General features: G+C 31.0%; 2 protein-coding genes and 1 pseudogene across 2 annotated transcripts; 1 reads left to right on the top strand and 2 right to left on the bottom strand.

The window, feature by feature from the left end:
- Nucleotides 1-8,454: 8,454 nt before the first annotated feature.
- On the bottom strand, nucleotides 8,455-9,723 carry LOC127081530 (beta-galactosidase). The gene has a single exon (XM_051021779.1). It carries the CDS (start codon nucleotides 9,721-9,723, stop codon nucleotides 8,455-8,457), a length of 1,269 nt encoding a protein of 422 aa, XP_050877736.1.
- Nucleotides 9,724-12,612: 2,889 nt separating this feature from the next.
- LOC127081531 (beta-galactosidase-like) lies at nucleotides 12,613-15,002 on the bottom strand (annotated as a pseudogene).
- A 498-nt stretch (nucleotides 15,003-15,500) lies between these two features.
- LOC127081532 (ATPase 7, plasma membrane-type-like) lies at nucleotides 15,501-18,239 on the top strand. Its single transcript, XM_051021780.1, has 6 exons — nucleotides 15,501-15,508; nucleotides 17,321-17,396; nucleotides 17,517-17,603; nucleotides 17,745-17,864; nucleotides 17,936-18,077; nucleotides 18,160-18,239. Exons 1-6 carry the CDS (start codon nucleotides 15,501-15,503, stop codon nucleotides 18,237-18,239), a joined length of 513 nt encoding a protein of 170 aa, XP_050877737.1.
- The last annotated feature ends 27 nt before the right edge of the window (nucleotides 18,240-18,266 follow it).

Genomic DNA, 18,266 nt, shown 5'->3' on the forward strand with positions numbered 1-18,266 from the left:
GAGATTTTATTAATATATTGTCTATTTTTAAAATTCTTATAATATCTTTCAAAATGCTCATGATACAAACTATTTTACCACTGCAGTCAAGAAAAGATAATGGATTTGCCATTGATAACTTAAAACATTCAATTATATATTTTAATCATGCAAACAAAAATATTTTATTATGTTATATTAAAAATTATAGTTTACAGTTGTAAATATATAATATATTTTTTTATTATATCATGTTGGTTTCTTGCTCGAGCTATACTATAAGATATGATTTTAATTCGAGAGACATGTTATGTATGAGACATATATAAATTTTTTTTCTTATACAAAATAGAGAGACCTCGTTCAATGGTGGACGTGCATGTTTAGTTAAATTAAAATTTAGATTAAAAGGGATGTAAAATAATTGTTCTTTGTATGTCGATTTATAAGATGAGAAGGTAGCCAATTCAAATTTTATACCTCTGGGGGGATACATACCATGATAGTGAAAGAGTGACTGTTATGGTTTTCTATTTATCCTTGAGGTTGAGATGCTTTAGAAATATTTATCCAAATCTACATGGTTTGTTGGGCTGAACTAACAATTCGTGGAGTTCATAATTGAGACGTAGGCTTGTTTTTGTTTGAGGTCGTGAACATAAACTTAACCCTCATGTCACTTCACATCCAAAAAGTTAAGGTCTGTAAGGGTGAATTGGAAAATGAAATTATTTTAGTCAACCAACACGTTATCGTGAGACTTGTGAGGGTCATGTAGTTCTCATTGGCGTTTTCACGTCCGATTAAGTCAAATAAAATATGTTACATGTTATGAGTGTCTTTATTACTTCCAAACTAACTCAGTGAGATTTAGAATGATGTTCAAGAAGAATTTTCATTTCGAGTTAATACTTGTTTTCTCAGAGAATGTAACATTTTGAATTCGAACGTTTCTAATGTTGTTTTTTAGAATAATTAACATTGTAGGATGTATATGATATCACATATAGTTTTTTTACAAAGAAATGGTTCTTTCTATGGATGAAATTCTAGTTGAATCTTTTTCCTAATTAACGAGCTATTCATTTGGTTTTTTGAGATATTTTTGTTAACGAGATTGAAGTAAGCACTTTATATTTGAACAATTGAATATTCCTAAAAAGATACAACTCTTTACTAAGGAAAGTTTACCAATGATATATATATATATATATATATATATATATATATATATATATATATATATATATATAATAGGAATTTAGTATATCTCTAGTCAATCATAATGTTTATCCTTGTATTCATATTCTTCAATCTTGTGAAAAACTGTTTCAAAAAAACTAGTTGTGCAAATAAATATATCTAATTTGTTCTATAAAAAAACATTAGTACAAAAATACACATATAAGAGGAACATAACATACTTACACACAAACGAAGGAAAAGAAATAAAAGACGCATCAAATTTGATTTATTTTAAAAATTAAAACAAAATGTGTGGTGCAAGTTTTTTATTAGAAAGAAATAAAAAACTTTTAACATGATGTTTTGAAGCAACAATATGTGTTTTTGTAACATTACACTGAAGTTTTAAAAAATTTCAATGAAGATCCAAAAGAACTCTAATATGGGTGAAATATAACATCTAATTTGAGAATATATGATTTATATATCTCTCTAAGAATGATACAACGTTTCATGGTAGAAAGGTTGAAAGAGATCGGGCGGTTGCTCAAAAAACTTTTATTGTTAACAACTTATATTAAACTTGAAAATAACGAAAAACAAGTTTAACTTATGATATTATTTAATGAGAAAAACTTAATGTATTATTTCTATTTTGATATTTCAACGTTTATTTTTCACATTAATTTGTAGAAAAGGATGACTTAACATGTCACCTGCATGGCTAATCTAGTTGTACTATTTGTTACGCCAAATGGAACACTAAACATTTCTTTTGTGACTATAAATCCACAATTAGTTTTTCCTATGCATGCAGCTTCCACAACAGATTGACTATCTGTAGCTTCCCAAGAGCCTTTCTTAAAAGAACCACATTGACCTTGTGGATTTCCAAAGCTAGCAAACTGGATTTGTGAAATTACTTGTCCATTTTGGCATGATAGTTCTAGTTGTGAGCCTTCATATACATTAGCACAAATAGTTCCTATTGTCACCGTTTGGAACTGAACACTTTGAGGATTACCACCTATTTCTTCAAATAAAACCAATGTGTTCATGTTATCATTCAAGAATGACCTTGGCACATGATACCACCTTTGTGATGGACCTCCACAATTGGTGTTGCACTTTTCCTTTACATATTTTCCACGATAATCGCACGTGTCACTGCATCCATTTGTAGTTGTAACCCAAGAAGGCCAATAACGACCAATGCTATGTCCATTCACCCAAGCATGTCCTTTACCTAGGCCTTGGAAGTCCACCACAATAGGGTTTGTTCCAACTGGAGCTTTAAACTCTGCCTTATACCAAGTCATAGGTTTCCCAATAGGAATATTAGGTGAATTAGTGTTCCATGACACACCGACATGTGATTGCAAATCATATAAACGTTTCCTCTCACCATTCAAACCAACCTTATAAGACCAAAGGTTAGTTGACAAATCCATAGTAACATTATTTTTTCCAATCAATTGAACAGTGCCACCTGAAATGCCCGTTTTTATCTCGTCAAACCATGCACCATAATTTGCAAGCCCGACGGTGGCACTAAGCAAAGTTATAATGTTTGTTCCATTCTTCAAAGAAACTTTTGTTTCATAAGTGAATTTATTTCCCCATTGGCTAAATTGGTATCCTATATACTTCCTATTAACATAACCATGAAGTGTATGGCCCATAGTATTCACACTAAGAGTCGCATTACTCCAAATTGAAGTGTCATTGATGTCAACACTAGTCATGTACCATAAATAGTCACTAGCATCCAAGGTTAGTTCCTTCTGCTCCAAAAGCTCGTGTGCTTTAATATTTCCCTTTCCATTCAAGGTGTCTTTCTTTGGCTCCATTTTCCATTTCCATGTGAGTCCATTAGAACTATTATCACCACTCCTTTTCACCATTATTGAGGTTTGACTGTTAACCTTTGCTGTATTGAAAATTTCTTTGTTGCATCCATTAAGAATGGTGACGGACCAGGCAGGAATAAAGTATTTACCATCATTTTGTAAGTCAACATTTGCATCTTTGCTAGTGTCATTATTGCTCAGGAAACAAAATCTTGCGCCATTGGAATTAGAGTATGTTGTAAGTGTGATTCCATTTCCCAGATCCTTATCATTTATTGATGTATAATTTGTAAGAACATTTTCACCCAATTTAATTGCTGCATGAAGTTGCTTAAGATGTCCCCATTTTGGTTGATTCAAATTCCCATACTCGTCAATTGGTGCATCATAGTCATAAGATGTTGTGATATATGGTCCACCTGCTGTGCGGCCAAAGTTGGTTCCTCCATGGTACATGTAGTAGTTGTTTAATACACCTCCATTTTGGAAAAAACTTGCAACTGAGAAAGCTGAATCTTCAGCACTTCTATGGGGAACCTTTTCACCCCATTTTTGGAACCAACCAATCCAGTTTTCAGTGAACATTTTAGGACTTTTTGGGTTATTGGGTTTAAAATTATGACAATAGTATCCATTGCAAGTATTGATGATAGGTTGAGGAGCATCAGGTTGCTGACACATGATCCATGGAACCCCAATGTTTTGTGCTAGAGCCATCTGAGCACACCATTTAACGTATGTCTTCCCTGCATCTTTGTAATTCCACATGATATCTCCATATTCATTCTCAATTTGAGCTAGAAGAATGGGACCTCCTTGTGATGCAAATAAATTTGCTTCCTTTGCCACATTCACGATCTTTGTCGTAAAAATTTGCATTTCGTTCTTGTAAACCATATTATCTGTCCTTAACTCAATCCCAGGAATATTGTGAAGCCACACTGGGATCCCTCCGTAGTTCCATTCCGCACATGCATAAGGACCAATCCTCATAATGGCATATAGTCCAGCTTCTTGGATAAGCTTGAAAAATTTGACAAAATCCAAATTTCCTGAGAAATTATATTCACGTTGAACAGGTTCGTGACGATCCCAAAATATATAAGTTTCAATGGCATCAAGGCCACCATCTTTGGCCTTTTGAATAAGGTCAGGCCACATCTCCACGGTGCTTCTTGGATAATGGATTGCACCTGAAAAAATAAGACGTCTTTCTCCATTGATAATGAGAGCTTTTGAATCATAAGAAACCTCTATGGCAAAACATGAGTGCAACATAATTATACTCATTAAGATAATGTTATAACAGGATAATGAACCCATTGTAAACATGTATGATTCTCCCGTCTTGGTTATCGAAATACAATAACTCAGAAAATGAAATATATAGGAAAATGTAGTTTGGTTGTTCCCAAAAATAGTGTTGAACTATCTAATCAATATTCTAAATTAGATTTTTCTTCACACAAAAATATGTTACATGAGTTGGTCACAACCAAAAGACACGCATGAAGTGAATAAAAACTCACCAAATAAGAGTTAAATGTCGTAGAAATCTTCAAACATTTAACTTTATTTATTCAAATACAATTATTAATTTCTAATTTTAGTAATGAAAATAATGAATGACACAAACGAATACTGCACAAAAGTGTACAGACAGCTAGTGAATAACAAAATTAGGCTCATCGCATGTATCTAAATTAGTTAATTTGAATTTGTTAGAATAACTTATCTAGAGTAATGGACAGGTAATTCTAAAATATTAATAACAAGTTGTTCAGGGTTACACACAGTGGTTTAGGATAAACTAAAAACATATATATGTATGATAAATGAGTTGGATATAAACACCATAATATATAATCATATCATGTATTTCATATGGACCTGAAACGAAAGTTATATATACATGACTATATATAGACTCTAACCCCGACAAAGAAAATAGCTCCTTAAAAATATCTTTTAATTTTAATTTTACTTTCATGAAAAAAATAGTAGTTGTCTCCAGAAATTGAATTGAATTTTATTAAAACTTTTCTCTATATAAATAAAAAATAAGATACATTAAAATTAAATGTAATTATTTATTATTTAAATTTTTTTATCAATACCTTAACCTTAAACATGCAATGTAAAGAAAAACATGTCATATATTAAAAACTAAACACCTCACTATTTATTATAAACTATTTTGGGAGATTTTGTTAATATATTGTGTATTTTTAAAATTCTTATAATATTTTTCAAAATGCTCATGATAGAAACTATTTTACCATTGCAGTCAAGAAAAGATAATGGATTTTCCATTGATAACTTAAAACATTCAATATATATTTTAATCATGCAAACGAAAATATTTTATTATGTTATATTAAAAATTATAGTTTACAGTGGTAAATATATAATATTTTTTATTATATCATGTTGGTTTCTTGCTTGAGCTATACTATAAGATATGATTTTCATTCGAGAGACATGTTATGTATGAGACATATATAATTTTTTTTCTTATTCAAAATAGAGAGACCTCGTTCAATGGTAGACGTGCATGTTTAGTTAAATTAAAATTTAGATTAAAAGGGATGTAAAATAATTGTTCTTTGTATGTCGATTTATAAGATGAGAAGGTAGCCAATTCAAATTTTATACCTCCGGGGGGATACATACCATGATAGTGAAAGAGTGACTGTTATGGTTTTCTATTTATCCTTGAGGTTGAGATGCTTTAGAAATATTTATCCAAATCTACGTGGTTTGTTGGGCTGAACTAACAATTCGTGGAGTTCATAATTGAGACGTAGGCTTGTTTTTGTTTGAGGTCGTGAACATAAACTTAACCCTCATGTCACTTCACATCCAAAAAGTTAAGGTCTGTAAGGGTGAATTGGAAAATGAAATTATTTTAGTCAACCAACACGTTATCGTGAGACTTGTGAGGGTCATGTAGTTCTCATTGGCGTTTTCACGTCCGATTAAGTCAAATAAAATATGTTACATGTTATGAGTGTCTTTATTACTTCCAAACCAACTCAGTGAGATTTAGAATAATGTTCAAGAAGAATTTTGATTTCGAGTTAATACTTGTTTTGTCAAAGAATGTAACATTTTGAATTCGAACGTTTCTAATGTTGTTTTTTAGAATAATTAACATTGTAGGATGTATATGATATCACATATAGTTTTTTTTACAAAGAAATGGTTCTTTCTATGGATGAAATTCTAGTTGAATATTTTTCCTAATTAACGAGCTATTCATTTGGTTTTTTGAGATATTTTTTTCAACGAGATTGAAGTAAGCACTTTATATTTGAACAATGAATATTCCTAAAAAGATACAACTCTTTACTAAGGAAAGTTTACCACTGATATATATATATATATATATATATATATATATATATATATATATATATCTATATATATATATATATATATATATATATATATATATATATATATATATATATATATATATATATCTATATATATATATATATATATATATATATATATATATTATATATATATATATATATATATATATATCTATATATATATATATATATATCTATATATATATATATATATATATATATATATATATATATATATATATATATATATAGTCAATCATAATGTTTATCCTTGTATTCATATTCTTCAATCTTGTGAAAAATGTTTCAAAAAAACTAGTTGTGCAAATAAAATATCTAATTTGTTCTATAAAAAAACATTAGTACAAAAATACACATATAAGAGGAACATAACATACTTACTCACAAACGAAGAAAAAGAAATAAAAGATGCATCAAATTTGATTTATATTAAAAATTAAAACAAAATGTGTGGTGCAAGTTTTTTATTAGAAAGAAATAAAAAATTTTTAACATGATGTTTTGAAGCAACAATATGTGTTTTTGTAACATTGCACTGAAGTTTTAAAAAATTTCAATGAAGATCCAAAAGAACTCTAATATGGGTGAAATATAACATCTAATTTGAGAATATATGATTTATATATCTATCTAAGAATGATACAACGTTTCATGGTAGAAAGGTTGAAAGAGATCGGGCGGTTGCTCAAAAAACTTTTATTGTTAACAACTTATTTTAAACTTGAAAATAACGAAAAATATGTTTAACTTATGATATTATTTAATGAGAAAAACTTAATGTATTATTTCTATTTTGATATTTCAACGTTTATTTTTCACATTAATTTGTAGAAAAGGATGACTTAACATGTCACCTGCACGGCTAATCTAGTTGTACTATTTGTTACGCCAAATGGAACACTAAACATTTCTTTTGTGACTATAAATCCACAATTAGTTTTTCCTATGCATGCAGCTTCCACAACAGATTGACTATCTGTAGCTTCCCAAGAGCCTTTCTTAAAAGAACCACATTGACCTTGTGGATTTCCAAAGCTAGCAAACTGGATTTGTGAAATTACTTGTCCATTTTGGCATGATAGTTCTAGTTGTGAGCCTTCATATACATTAGCACAAATAGTTCCTATTGTCACCGTTTGGAACTGAACATTTTGAGGATTACCACCTATTTCTTCAAATAAAACCAATGTGTTCATGTTATCATTCAAGAATGACCTTGGCACATGATACCACCTTTGTGATGGACCTCCACAATTGGTGGTGCACTTTTCCTTTACATATTTTCCACGATAATCGCACGTGTCACTGCATCCATTTGTAGTTGTAACCCAAGAAGGCCAATAACGACCAATGCTATGTCCATTCACCCAAGCATGTCCTTTACCTAGGCCTTGGAAGTCCACCACAATAGGGTTTGTTCCAACTGGAGCTTTAAACTCTGCCTTATACCAAGTCATAGATTTCCCAATAGGAATATTAGGTGAATTAGTGTTCCATGACACACCGACATGTGATTGCAAATCATATAAACGTTTCCTCTCACCATTCAAACCAACCTTATAAGACCAAAGGTTAGTTGACAAATCCATTGTAACATTATTTTTTCCAATCAATTGAACAGTGCCACCTGAAATGCCCGTTTTTATCTCGTCAAACCATGCACCATAATTTGCAAGCCCGACGGTGGCACTAAGCAAAGTTATAATGTTTGTTCCATTCTTCAAAGAAACTTTCGTTTCATAAGTGAATTTATTTCCCCATTGGCTAAATTGGTATCCTATATACTTCCTATTAACATAACCATGAAGTGTATGGCCCATAGTATTCACACTGAGAGTCGCATTACTCCAAATTGAAGTGTCATTGATGTCAACACTAGTCATGTACCATAAATAGTCACTAGCATCCAAGGTTAGTTCCTTCTGCTCCAAAAGTTCATGTGCTTTAATATTTCCCTTTCCATTCAAGGTGTCTTTCTTTGGCTCTTTTCCATTTCCATGTGAGTCCATTAGAACTATTATCACCACTCCTTTTCACCATTATTGAGGTTTGACTGTTAACCTTTGCTGTATTGAAAATTCTTTGTTGCATCCATTAAGAATGGTGACGGACCAGGCAGGAATAAAGTATTTACCATCATTTTGTAAGTCAACATTTGCATCTTTGCTAGTGTCATTATTGCTCAGGAAACAAAATCTTGCGCCATTGGAATTAGAGTATGTTGTAAGTGTGATTCCATTTCCCAGATCCTTATCATTTATTGATGTATAATTTGTAAGAACATTTTCACCCAATTTAATTGCTGCATGAAGTTGCTTAAGATGTCCCCATTTTGGTTGATTCAAATTCCCATACTCGTCAATTGGTGCATCATAGTCATAAGATGTTGTGATATATGGTCCACCTGCTGTGCGGCCAAAGTTGGTTCCTCCATGGTACATGTAGTAGTTGTTTAATACACCTCCATTTTGGAAAAAGCGTGCAACTGAGAAAGCTGAATCTTCAGCACTTCTATGGGGAACCTTTTCACCCCATTTTTGGAACCAACCAATCCAGTTTTCAGTGAACATTTTAGGACTTTTTGGGTTATTGGGTTTAAAATTATGACAATAGTATCCATTGCAAGTATTGATGATAGGTTGAGGAGCATCAGGTTGCTGACACATGATCCATGGAACCCCAATGTTTTGTGCTAGAGCCATCTGAGCACACCATTTAACGTATGTCTTCCCTGCATCTTTGTAATTCCACATGATATCTCCATATTCATTCTCAATTTGAGCTAGAAGAATGGGACCTCCTTGTGATGCAAATAAATTTGCTTCCTTTGCCACATTCACGATCTTTGTCGTAAAAATTTGCATTTCGTTCTGGTAAACCATATTATCTATCCTTAACTCAATCCCAGGAATATTGTGAAGCCACACTGGGATCCCTCCGTAGTTCCATTCCGCACATGCATAAGGACCAATCCTCATAATGGCATATAGTCCAGCTTCTTGGATAAGCTTGAAAAATTTGACAAAATCCAAATTTCCTGAGAAATTATATTCACGTTGAACAGGTTCGTGACGATCCCAAAATATATAAGTTTCAATGGCATCAAGGCCACCATCTTTGGCCTTTTGAATAAGGTCAGGCCACATCTCCACGGTGCTTCTTGGATAATGGATTGCACCTGAAAAAATAAGACGTCTTTCTCCATTGATAATGAGAGCTTTTGAATCATAAGAAACCTCTATGGCAAAACATGAGTGCAACATAATTATACTCATTAAGATAATGTTATAACAGGATAATGAACCCATTGTAAACATGTATGATTCTCCCGTCTTGGTTATCGAAATACTATAACTCAGAAAATGAAATATATAGGAAAATGTAGTTTGGTTGTTCCCAAAAATAGTGTTGAACTATCTAATCAATATTCTAAATTAGATTTTTCTTCACACAAAAATATGTTACATGAGTTGGTCACAACCAAAAGACACACATGAAGTGAATAAAAACTCACCAAATAAGAGTTAAATGTCGTAGAAATCTTCAAACATTTAACTTTATTTATTCAAATACAATTATTAATTTCTAATTTTAATAATGAAAATAATGAATGACACAAACGAATACTGCACAAAAGTGTACAGACAGCTAGTGAATAACAAAATTAGGCTCATCGCATGTATCTAAATTAGTTACTTTGAATTTGTTAGAATAACTTATCTAGAGTAATGGATAGGTAATTCTAAAATATTAGTAACAAGTTGTTCAGGGTTACAAACAGTGGTTTAGGATAAACTAAAAACATATATATGTATGATAAATGAGTTGGATATAAACACCATAATATATAATCATATCATGTATTTCATATGGACCTGAAATGAAAGTTATATATATATGACTATATATAGACTCTAACCCTCGACAAAGAAAATAGCTCCTTAAAAATATCTTTTAATTTTAATTTTACTTTCATGAAAAAAATAGTAGTTGTCTCCACAAATTGAATTGATTTTTATTAAAACTTTTCTCTATATAAATAAAAAATAAGATACATTAAAATTAAATGTAATTATTTATTATTTAAATTTTTTTATCAATACCTTAACCTTAAACATGCAATGTAAAGAAAAACATGTCATATATTAAAAACTAAACACCTCACTATTTATTATAAACTATTTTGGGAGATTTTGTTAATATATTGTGTATTTTAAAAAATCTTATAATATTTTTCAAAATGCTCATTATGGAAACTATTTTACCATTGCAGTCAAGAAAAGATAATGGATTTTCTATTGATAACTTAAAACATTCAATTATATATTTTAATCATGCAAACGAAAATATTTTATTATGTTATATTAAAAATTATAGTTTACAGTGGTAAATATATAATATATTTTTTTATTATATCATGTTGGTTTCTTGCTCGAGCTATACTATAAGATATGATTTTCATTCGAGAGACATGTTATGTATGAGACATATATAATTTTTTTTTTTCTTATTCAAAATAGAGAGACCTCGTTCAATGGTAGACATGCATGTTTAGTTAAATTAAAATTTAGATTAAAAGGGATGTAAAATAATTGTTCTTTGTATGTCGATTTATAAGATGAGAAGGTAGCCAATTCAAATTTTATACCCCTGGGGGGATACATACCATGATAGTGAAAGAGTGACTGTTATGGTTTTCTATTTATCCTTGAGGTTGAGATGATTTAGAAATATTTATCCAAATCTACATGGTTTGTTGGGCTGAACTAACAATTCGTGGAGTTCATAATTGAGACGTAGGCTTGTTTTTGTTTGAGGTCGTGAACATAAACTTAACCCTCATGTCACTTCACATCCAAAAAGTTAAGGTCTGTAAGGGTGAATTGGAAAATGAAATTATTTTAATCAACCAACACGTTATCGTGAGACTTGTGAGGGTCATCTAGTTCTCATTGGTGTTTTCACGTCCGATTAAGTCAAATAAAATATGTTACATGTTATGAGTGTCTTTATTACTTCCAAACCAACTAAGTGAGATTTAGAATGATGTTCAAGAAGAATTTTCATTTCGAGTTAATACTTGTTTTGTCAGAGAATGTAACATTTTGAATTCGAACGTTTTTAATGTTATTTTTTAGAATAATTAACATTGTAGGATGTATATGATATCACATATAGTTTTTTTTACAAAGAAATGGTTCTTTCTATGGATGAAATTCTAGTTGAATATTTTTCCTAATTAACGAGCTATTCATTTGGTTTTTTGAGATATTTTTAACGAGATTAAAGTAAGCACTTTATATTTGAACAATTGAATATTCCTAAAAAGATACAACTCTTTACTAAGGAAAGTTTACCAATGATATATATATATTATATATATTATATAGATATATATATATATATATAGATATATATATATATATATCTATATATATTAGATATATATCTATATATATATATATAGATATATATATATATATATATATATATATTATATATATATAATATATATATATATATATATATATATATATATATATATATATCTATATTATATATATATAATAGGAATTAGTATATCTCTAGTCAATCATTATGTTATCCTTGTATTCATATTCTTCAATCTTGTGAAAATTGTTTCAAAAAAACTAGTTGTGCAAATAAATATATCTAATTTGTTCTATAAAAAAACATTAGTACAAAAATACACATATAAGAGGAACATAACATACTTACACACAAACGAAGAAAAAGAAATAAAAGATGCATCAAATTTGATTTATTTTAAAATTAAAACAAAATGTGTGGTGCAAGTTTTTATTAGAAAGAAATAAAAAACTTTTAACATGATGTTTTGAAGCAACAATATGTGTTTTGTAACATTGCACTGCAGTTTTAAAAAATTTCAATGAAGATCCAAAAGAACTCTAATATGGGTGAAATATAACATCTAATTTGAGAATATATGATTTATATATCTCTCTAAGAATGATACAACGTTTCATGGTAGAAAGGTTGAAAGAGATCGGGCGGTTGCTCGAAAAACTTTTATTGTTAACAACTTATATTAAACTTGAAAATAACGAAAAACAAGTTTAACTTATGATATTATTTAATGAGAAAAACTTAATGTATTATTTCTATTTTGATATTTCAACGTTTATTTTTCACATTAATTTGTAGAAAAGGATGACTTAACATGTCACCTGCACGGCTAATCTAGTTGTACTATTTGTTACGCCAAATGGAACACTAAACATTTCTTTTGTGACTATAAATCCACAATTAGTTTTTCCTATGCATGCAGCTTCCACAACAGATTGACTATCTGTAGCTTCCCAAGAGCCTTTCTTAAAAGAACCACATTGACCTTGTGGATTTCCAAAGCTAGCAAACTGGATTTGTGAAATTACTTGTCCATTTTGGCATGATAGTTCTAGTTGTGAGCCTTCATATACATTAGCACAAATAGTTCCTATTGTCACCGTTTGGAACTGAACATTTTGAGGATTACCACCTATTTCTTCAAATAAAACCAATGTGTTCATGTTATCATTCAAGAATGACCTTGGCACATGATACCACCTTTGTGATGGACCTCCACAATTGGTGTTGCACTTTTCCTTTACATATTTTCCACGATAATTGCACGTGTCACTGCATCCATTTGTAGTTGTAACCCAAGAAGGCCAATAACGACCAATGCTATGTCCATTCACCCAAGCATGTCCTTTACCTAGGCCTTGGAAGTCCACCACAATAGGGTTTGTTCCAACTGGAGCTTTAAACTCTGCCTTATACCAAGTCATAGGTTTCCCAATAGGAATATTAGGTGAATTAGTGTTCCATGACACACCGACATGTGATTGCAAATCATATAAACGTTTCCTCTCACCATTCAAACCAACCTTATAAGACCAAAGGTTAGTTGACAAATCCATAGTAACATTATTTTTTCCAATCAATTGAACAGTGCCACCTGAAATGCCCGTTTTTATCTCGTCAAACCATGCACCATAATTTGCAAGCCCGACGGTGGCACTAAGCAAAGTTATAATGTTTGTTCCATTCTTCAAAGAAACTTTCGTTTCATAAGTGAATTTATTTCCCCATTGGCTAAATTGGTATCCTATATACTTCCTATTAACATAACCATGAAGTGTATGGCCCATAGTATTCACACTGAGAGTCGCATTACTCCAAATTGAAGTGTCATTGATGTCAACACTAGTCATGTACCATAAATAGTCACTAGCATCCAAGGTTAGTTCCTTCTGCTCCAAAAGCTCGTGTGCTTTAATATTTCCCTTTCCATTCAAGGTGTCTTTCTTTGGCTCCATTTTCCATTTCCATGTGAGTCCATTAGAACTATTATCACCACTCCTTTTCACCATTATTGAGGTTTGACTGTTAACCTTTGCTGTATTGAAAATTTCTTTGTTGCATCCATTAAGAATGGTGACGGACCAGGCAGGAATAAAGTATTTACCATCATTTTGTAAGTCAACATTTGCATCTTTGCTAGTGTCATTATTGCTCAGGAAACAAAATCTTGCGCCATTGGAATTAGAGTATGTTGTAAGTGTGATTCCATTTCCCAGATCCTTATCATTTATTGATGTATAATTTGTAAGAACATTTTCACCCAATTTAATTGCTGCATGAAGTTGCTTAAGATGTCCCCATTTTGGTTGATTCAAATTCCCATACTCGTCAATTGGTGCATCATAGTCATAAGATGTTGTGATATATGGTCCACCTGCTGTGCGGCCAAAGTTGGTTCCTCCATGGTACATGTAGTAGTTGTTTAATACACCTCCATTTTGGAAAAAGCGTGCAACTGAGAAAGCTGAATCTTCAGCACTTCTATGGGGAACCTTTTCACCCCATTTTTGGAACCAACCAATCCAGTTTTCAGTGAACATTTTAGGACTTTTTGGGTTATTGGGTTTAAAATTATGACAATAGTATCCATTGCAAGTATTGATGATAGGTTGAGGAGCATCAGGTTGCTGACACATGATCCATGGAACCCAATGTTTTGTGCTAGAGCCATCTGAGCACACCATTTAACGTATGTCTTCCCTGCATCTTTGTAATTCCACATGATATCTCCATATTCATTCTCAATTTGAGCTAGAAGAATGGGACCTCCTTGTGATGCAAATAAATTTGCTTCCTTTGCCACATTCACGATCTTTGTCGTAAAAATTTGCATTTCGTTCTTGTAAACCATATTATCTGTCCTTAACTCAATCCCAGGAATATTGTGAAGCCACACTGGGATCCCTCCGTAGTTCCATTCCGCACATGCATAAGGACCAATCCTCATAATGGCATATAGTCCAGCTTCTTGGATAAGCTTGAAAAATTTGACAAAATCCAAATTTCCTGAGAAATTATATTCACGTTGAACAGGTTCGTGACGATCCCAAAATATATAAGTTTCAATGGCATCAAGGCCACCATCTTTGGCCTTTTGAATAAGGTCAGGCCACATCTCCACGGTGCTTCTTGGATAATGGATTGCACCTGAAAAAATAAGACGTCTTTCTCCATTGATAATGAGAGCTTTTGAATCATAAGAAACCTCTATGGCAAAACATGAGTGCAACATAATTATACTCATTAAGATAATGTTATAACAGGATAATGAACCCATTGTAAACATGTATGATTCTCCCGTCTTGGTTATCGAAATACTATAACTCAGAAAATGAAATATATAGGAAAATGTAGTTTGGTTGTTCCCAAAAATAGTGTTGAACTATCTAATCAATATTCTAAATTAGATTTTTCTTCACACAAAAATATGTTACATGAGTTGGTCACAACCAAAAGACACACATGAAGTGAATAAAAACTCACCAAATAAGAGTTAAATGTCGTAGAAATCTTCAAACATTTAACTTTATTTATTCAAATACAATTATTAATTTCTAATTTTAGTAATGAAAATAATGAATGACACAAACGAATACTGCACAAAAGTGTACAGACAGCTAGTGAATAACAAAATTAGGCTCATCGCATGTATCTAAATTAGTTAATTTGAATTTGTTAGAATAACTTATCTAGAGTAATGGATAGGTAATTCTAAAATATTAGTAACAAGTTGTTCAGGGTTACAAACAGTGGTTTAGGATAAACTAAAAACATATATATGTATGATAAATGAGTTGGATATAAACACCATAATATATAATCATATCATGTATTTCATATGGACCTGAAATGAAAGTTATATATATATATATGACTATATATAGACTCTAACCCTCGACAAAGAAAATAGCTCCTTAAAAATATTTTAATTTTAATTTTACTTTCATGAAAAAAATAGTAGTTGTCTCTCCACAAATTGAATTGATTTTTATTAAAACTTTTCTCTATATAAATAAAAAATAAGATACATTAAAATTAAATGTAATTATTTATTATTTAATTTTTTTTATCAATACCTTAACCTTAAACATGCAATGTAAAGAAAAACATGTCATATATTAAAAACTAAACACCTCACTATTTATTATAAACTATTTTGGGAGATTTTGTTAATATATTGTGTATTTTTAAAAATTCTTATAATATTTTCAAAATGCTCATGATAGAAACTATTTTACCATTGCAGTCAAGAAAAGATAATGGATTTTCTATTGATAACTTAAAACATTCAATTATATATTTTAATCATGCAAACGAAAATATTTTATTATGTTATATTAAAAATTATAGTTTACAGTGGTAAATGTATAATATATTTTTTTATTATATCATGTTGGTTTCTTGCTCGAGCTATACTATAAGATATGATTTTCATTCGAGAGACATGTTATGTATGAGACATATATAATTTTTTTTTCTTATTCAAAATAGAGAGACCTCGTTCAATGGTAGACATGCATGTTTAGTTAAATTAAAATTTAGATTAAAAGGGATGTAAAATAATTGTTCTTTGTATGTCGATTTATAAGATGAGAAGGTAGCCAATTCAAATTTTATACCTCTGGGGGGATACATACCATGATAGTGAAAGAGTGACTGTTATGGTTTTCTATTTATCCTTGAGGTTGAGATGATTTAGAAATATTTATCCAAATCTACATGGTTTGTTGGGCTGAACTAACAATTCGTGGAGTTCATAATTGAGACGTAGGCTTGTTTTTGTTTGAGGTCGTGAACATAAACTTAACCCTCATGTCACTTCACATCCAAAAAGTTAAGGTCTGTAAGGGTGAATTGGAAAATGAAATTATTTTAATCAACCAACACGTTATCGTGAGACTTGTGAGGGTCATCTAGTTCTCATTGGCGTCACTACGCCAAAAAGGTTTTTTAACAGCGCATCTTAGACAGCGCTTTTAAAAGAAAGCGCTGTCTAAGGTTAAAATAAAAATAAAACACGGAAAATGTTCTAAAAAAATAATGAAAGCGCTGTCTAAGGGGGGGTCTTAGACAGCGCTTTTAGAAAGCGCTGTCTAAGACCCCCCCTTAGACAGCGCTTTTAGAAAGCGCTTTTAAATATAGACCTTAGTCAGCGCTTTTGAGAAAGCGCTGTTTAAAGTCTTTCAATTAAAAAAAATTAAAACCAAAAGCGCTGTCTAAGGTGGGGGTTTAGAAAGCGCTTTTGGAAAGCGCTGTCTAAGGCATATCTTAGAAAGCGCTTTCCACAAAAGCGCTGTCTAAGGTCTAATTAAAATAAATTTCAGACTTCTATTTTCGTTCTCAGTTCTTTTGTTTTCCCTCCTGCGATTAAACCCCTCCAGCGAACCCTAACAGCGAACGAGAATACATTGTAATCATTCGGTTTCAATACCAGAAAGTGTTTGAAGAATCGGTTTCAGAACGTTATTTCTACTGCGGTATGTTCTTCATTTCTGCATTTTTTCATTTCTGATTCAGTTCGTCATTTCTACTGCGTTTTGTTCGTCTTTCACCGTTTCCGAAACCCGCAATACGTGAAACAAATTACACAAAGGTTATTCGTTATCGATTGCATAATTTTGTAATTTTGTAATTAAGGTATGCCCATAATTTTGAAACAATTATGCCCATTAGGTTCCATAATTTTGTAATTTTAACTCATTTTGATTTAGAGCTCAAAATTGAAGGGGAGCAGAAAATAAAGAAAATGGTGGAAGGGACTATGTCTCTTGATGCTGTTATAAAGGAAGCTGTTGATTTGGTATGTCAAAACATGACACTGATACATGTGTCTGTGTCTGTATTGCGTCGATGTGAAACACTGAGACGTGTCAGACACTATACACACCTTCCATCAGAAGTATTAGACATTTGATAAATTTGGAATTTGTTGTATGTATAGGAGAACATTCCTATTGAGGAGGTATTTGATAATCTAAAATGCACAAAAGAAGGTTTAACCTCTGAGGAAGTACAAGAGAGGCTTGACATGTTTGGATACAATAAACTTGAAGAAAAAAAGGTTAGAATCCTGACTTAAGTGCTTATATAGTTTCTTACCAAATTGTTATGTAACTTTAACTTCTTGTACAGGAAAGTAAAATACTGAAGTTTTTAGGGTTTATGTGGAATCCTTTGTCATGGGTTATGGAAGCTGCTGCTCTCATGGCCATTGCTATGGCACATGGAGGGGTAAGTCTCTTCCTTTTTTTGTTTGTTTTGTTATTTCTCAATGGTTTTCATTATTTCAAATCATACAAAATTAGAATAACTATGAAACTGTACTCTTATAACCTTTGGTTAACTTGATTTGAAAGTTACAAATGTTATTCATTTTACAAAAGGATTATGGAATACATACAAGAAAGATTTTGGTGGTAGAAGTTTGTTAAGGTGAAAAGTCATGTTTGAACTTTCAACTAGT

This window comes from Lathyrus oleraceus, chromosome 5 (assembly GCF_024323335.1).
Source record: "Lathyrus oleraceus cultivar Zhongwan6 chromosome 5, CAAS_Psat_ZW6_1.0, whole genome shotgun sequence".
Classification (NCBI taxonomy): domain Eukaryota; kingdom Viridiplantae; phylum Streptophyta; class Magnoliopsida; order Fabales; family Fabaceae; genus Lathyrus; species Lathyrus oleraceus.

Bases quoted from the DNA above. Each gene is read 5' to 3' on its own strand.
- LOC127081530 (XM_051021779.1), bottom strand. From the start codon at position 9,723: ATGGGTTCATTATCCTGTTATAACATTATCTTAATGAGTATAATTATG.
- LOC127081532 (XM_051021780.1), top strand. The intron at 17,397-17,516 runs GTTATTCGTTAT...TTTGATTTAGAG, and splicing joins GTGAAACAAATTACACAAAG to CTCAAAATTGAAGGGGAGCA. The intron at 17,865-17,935 runs GTTAGAATCCTG...CTTCTTGTACAG, and splicing joins ATAAACTTGAAGAAAAAAAG to GAAAGTAAAATACTGAAGTT.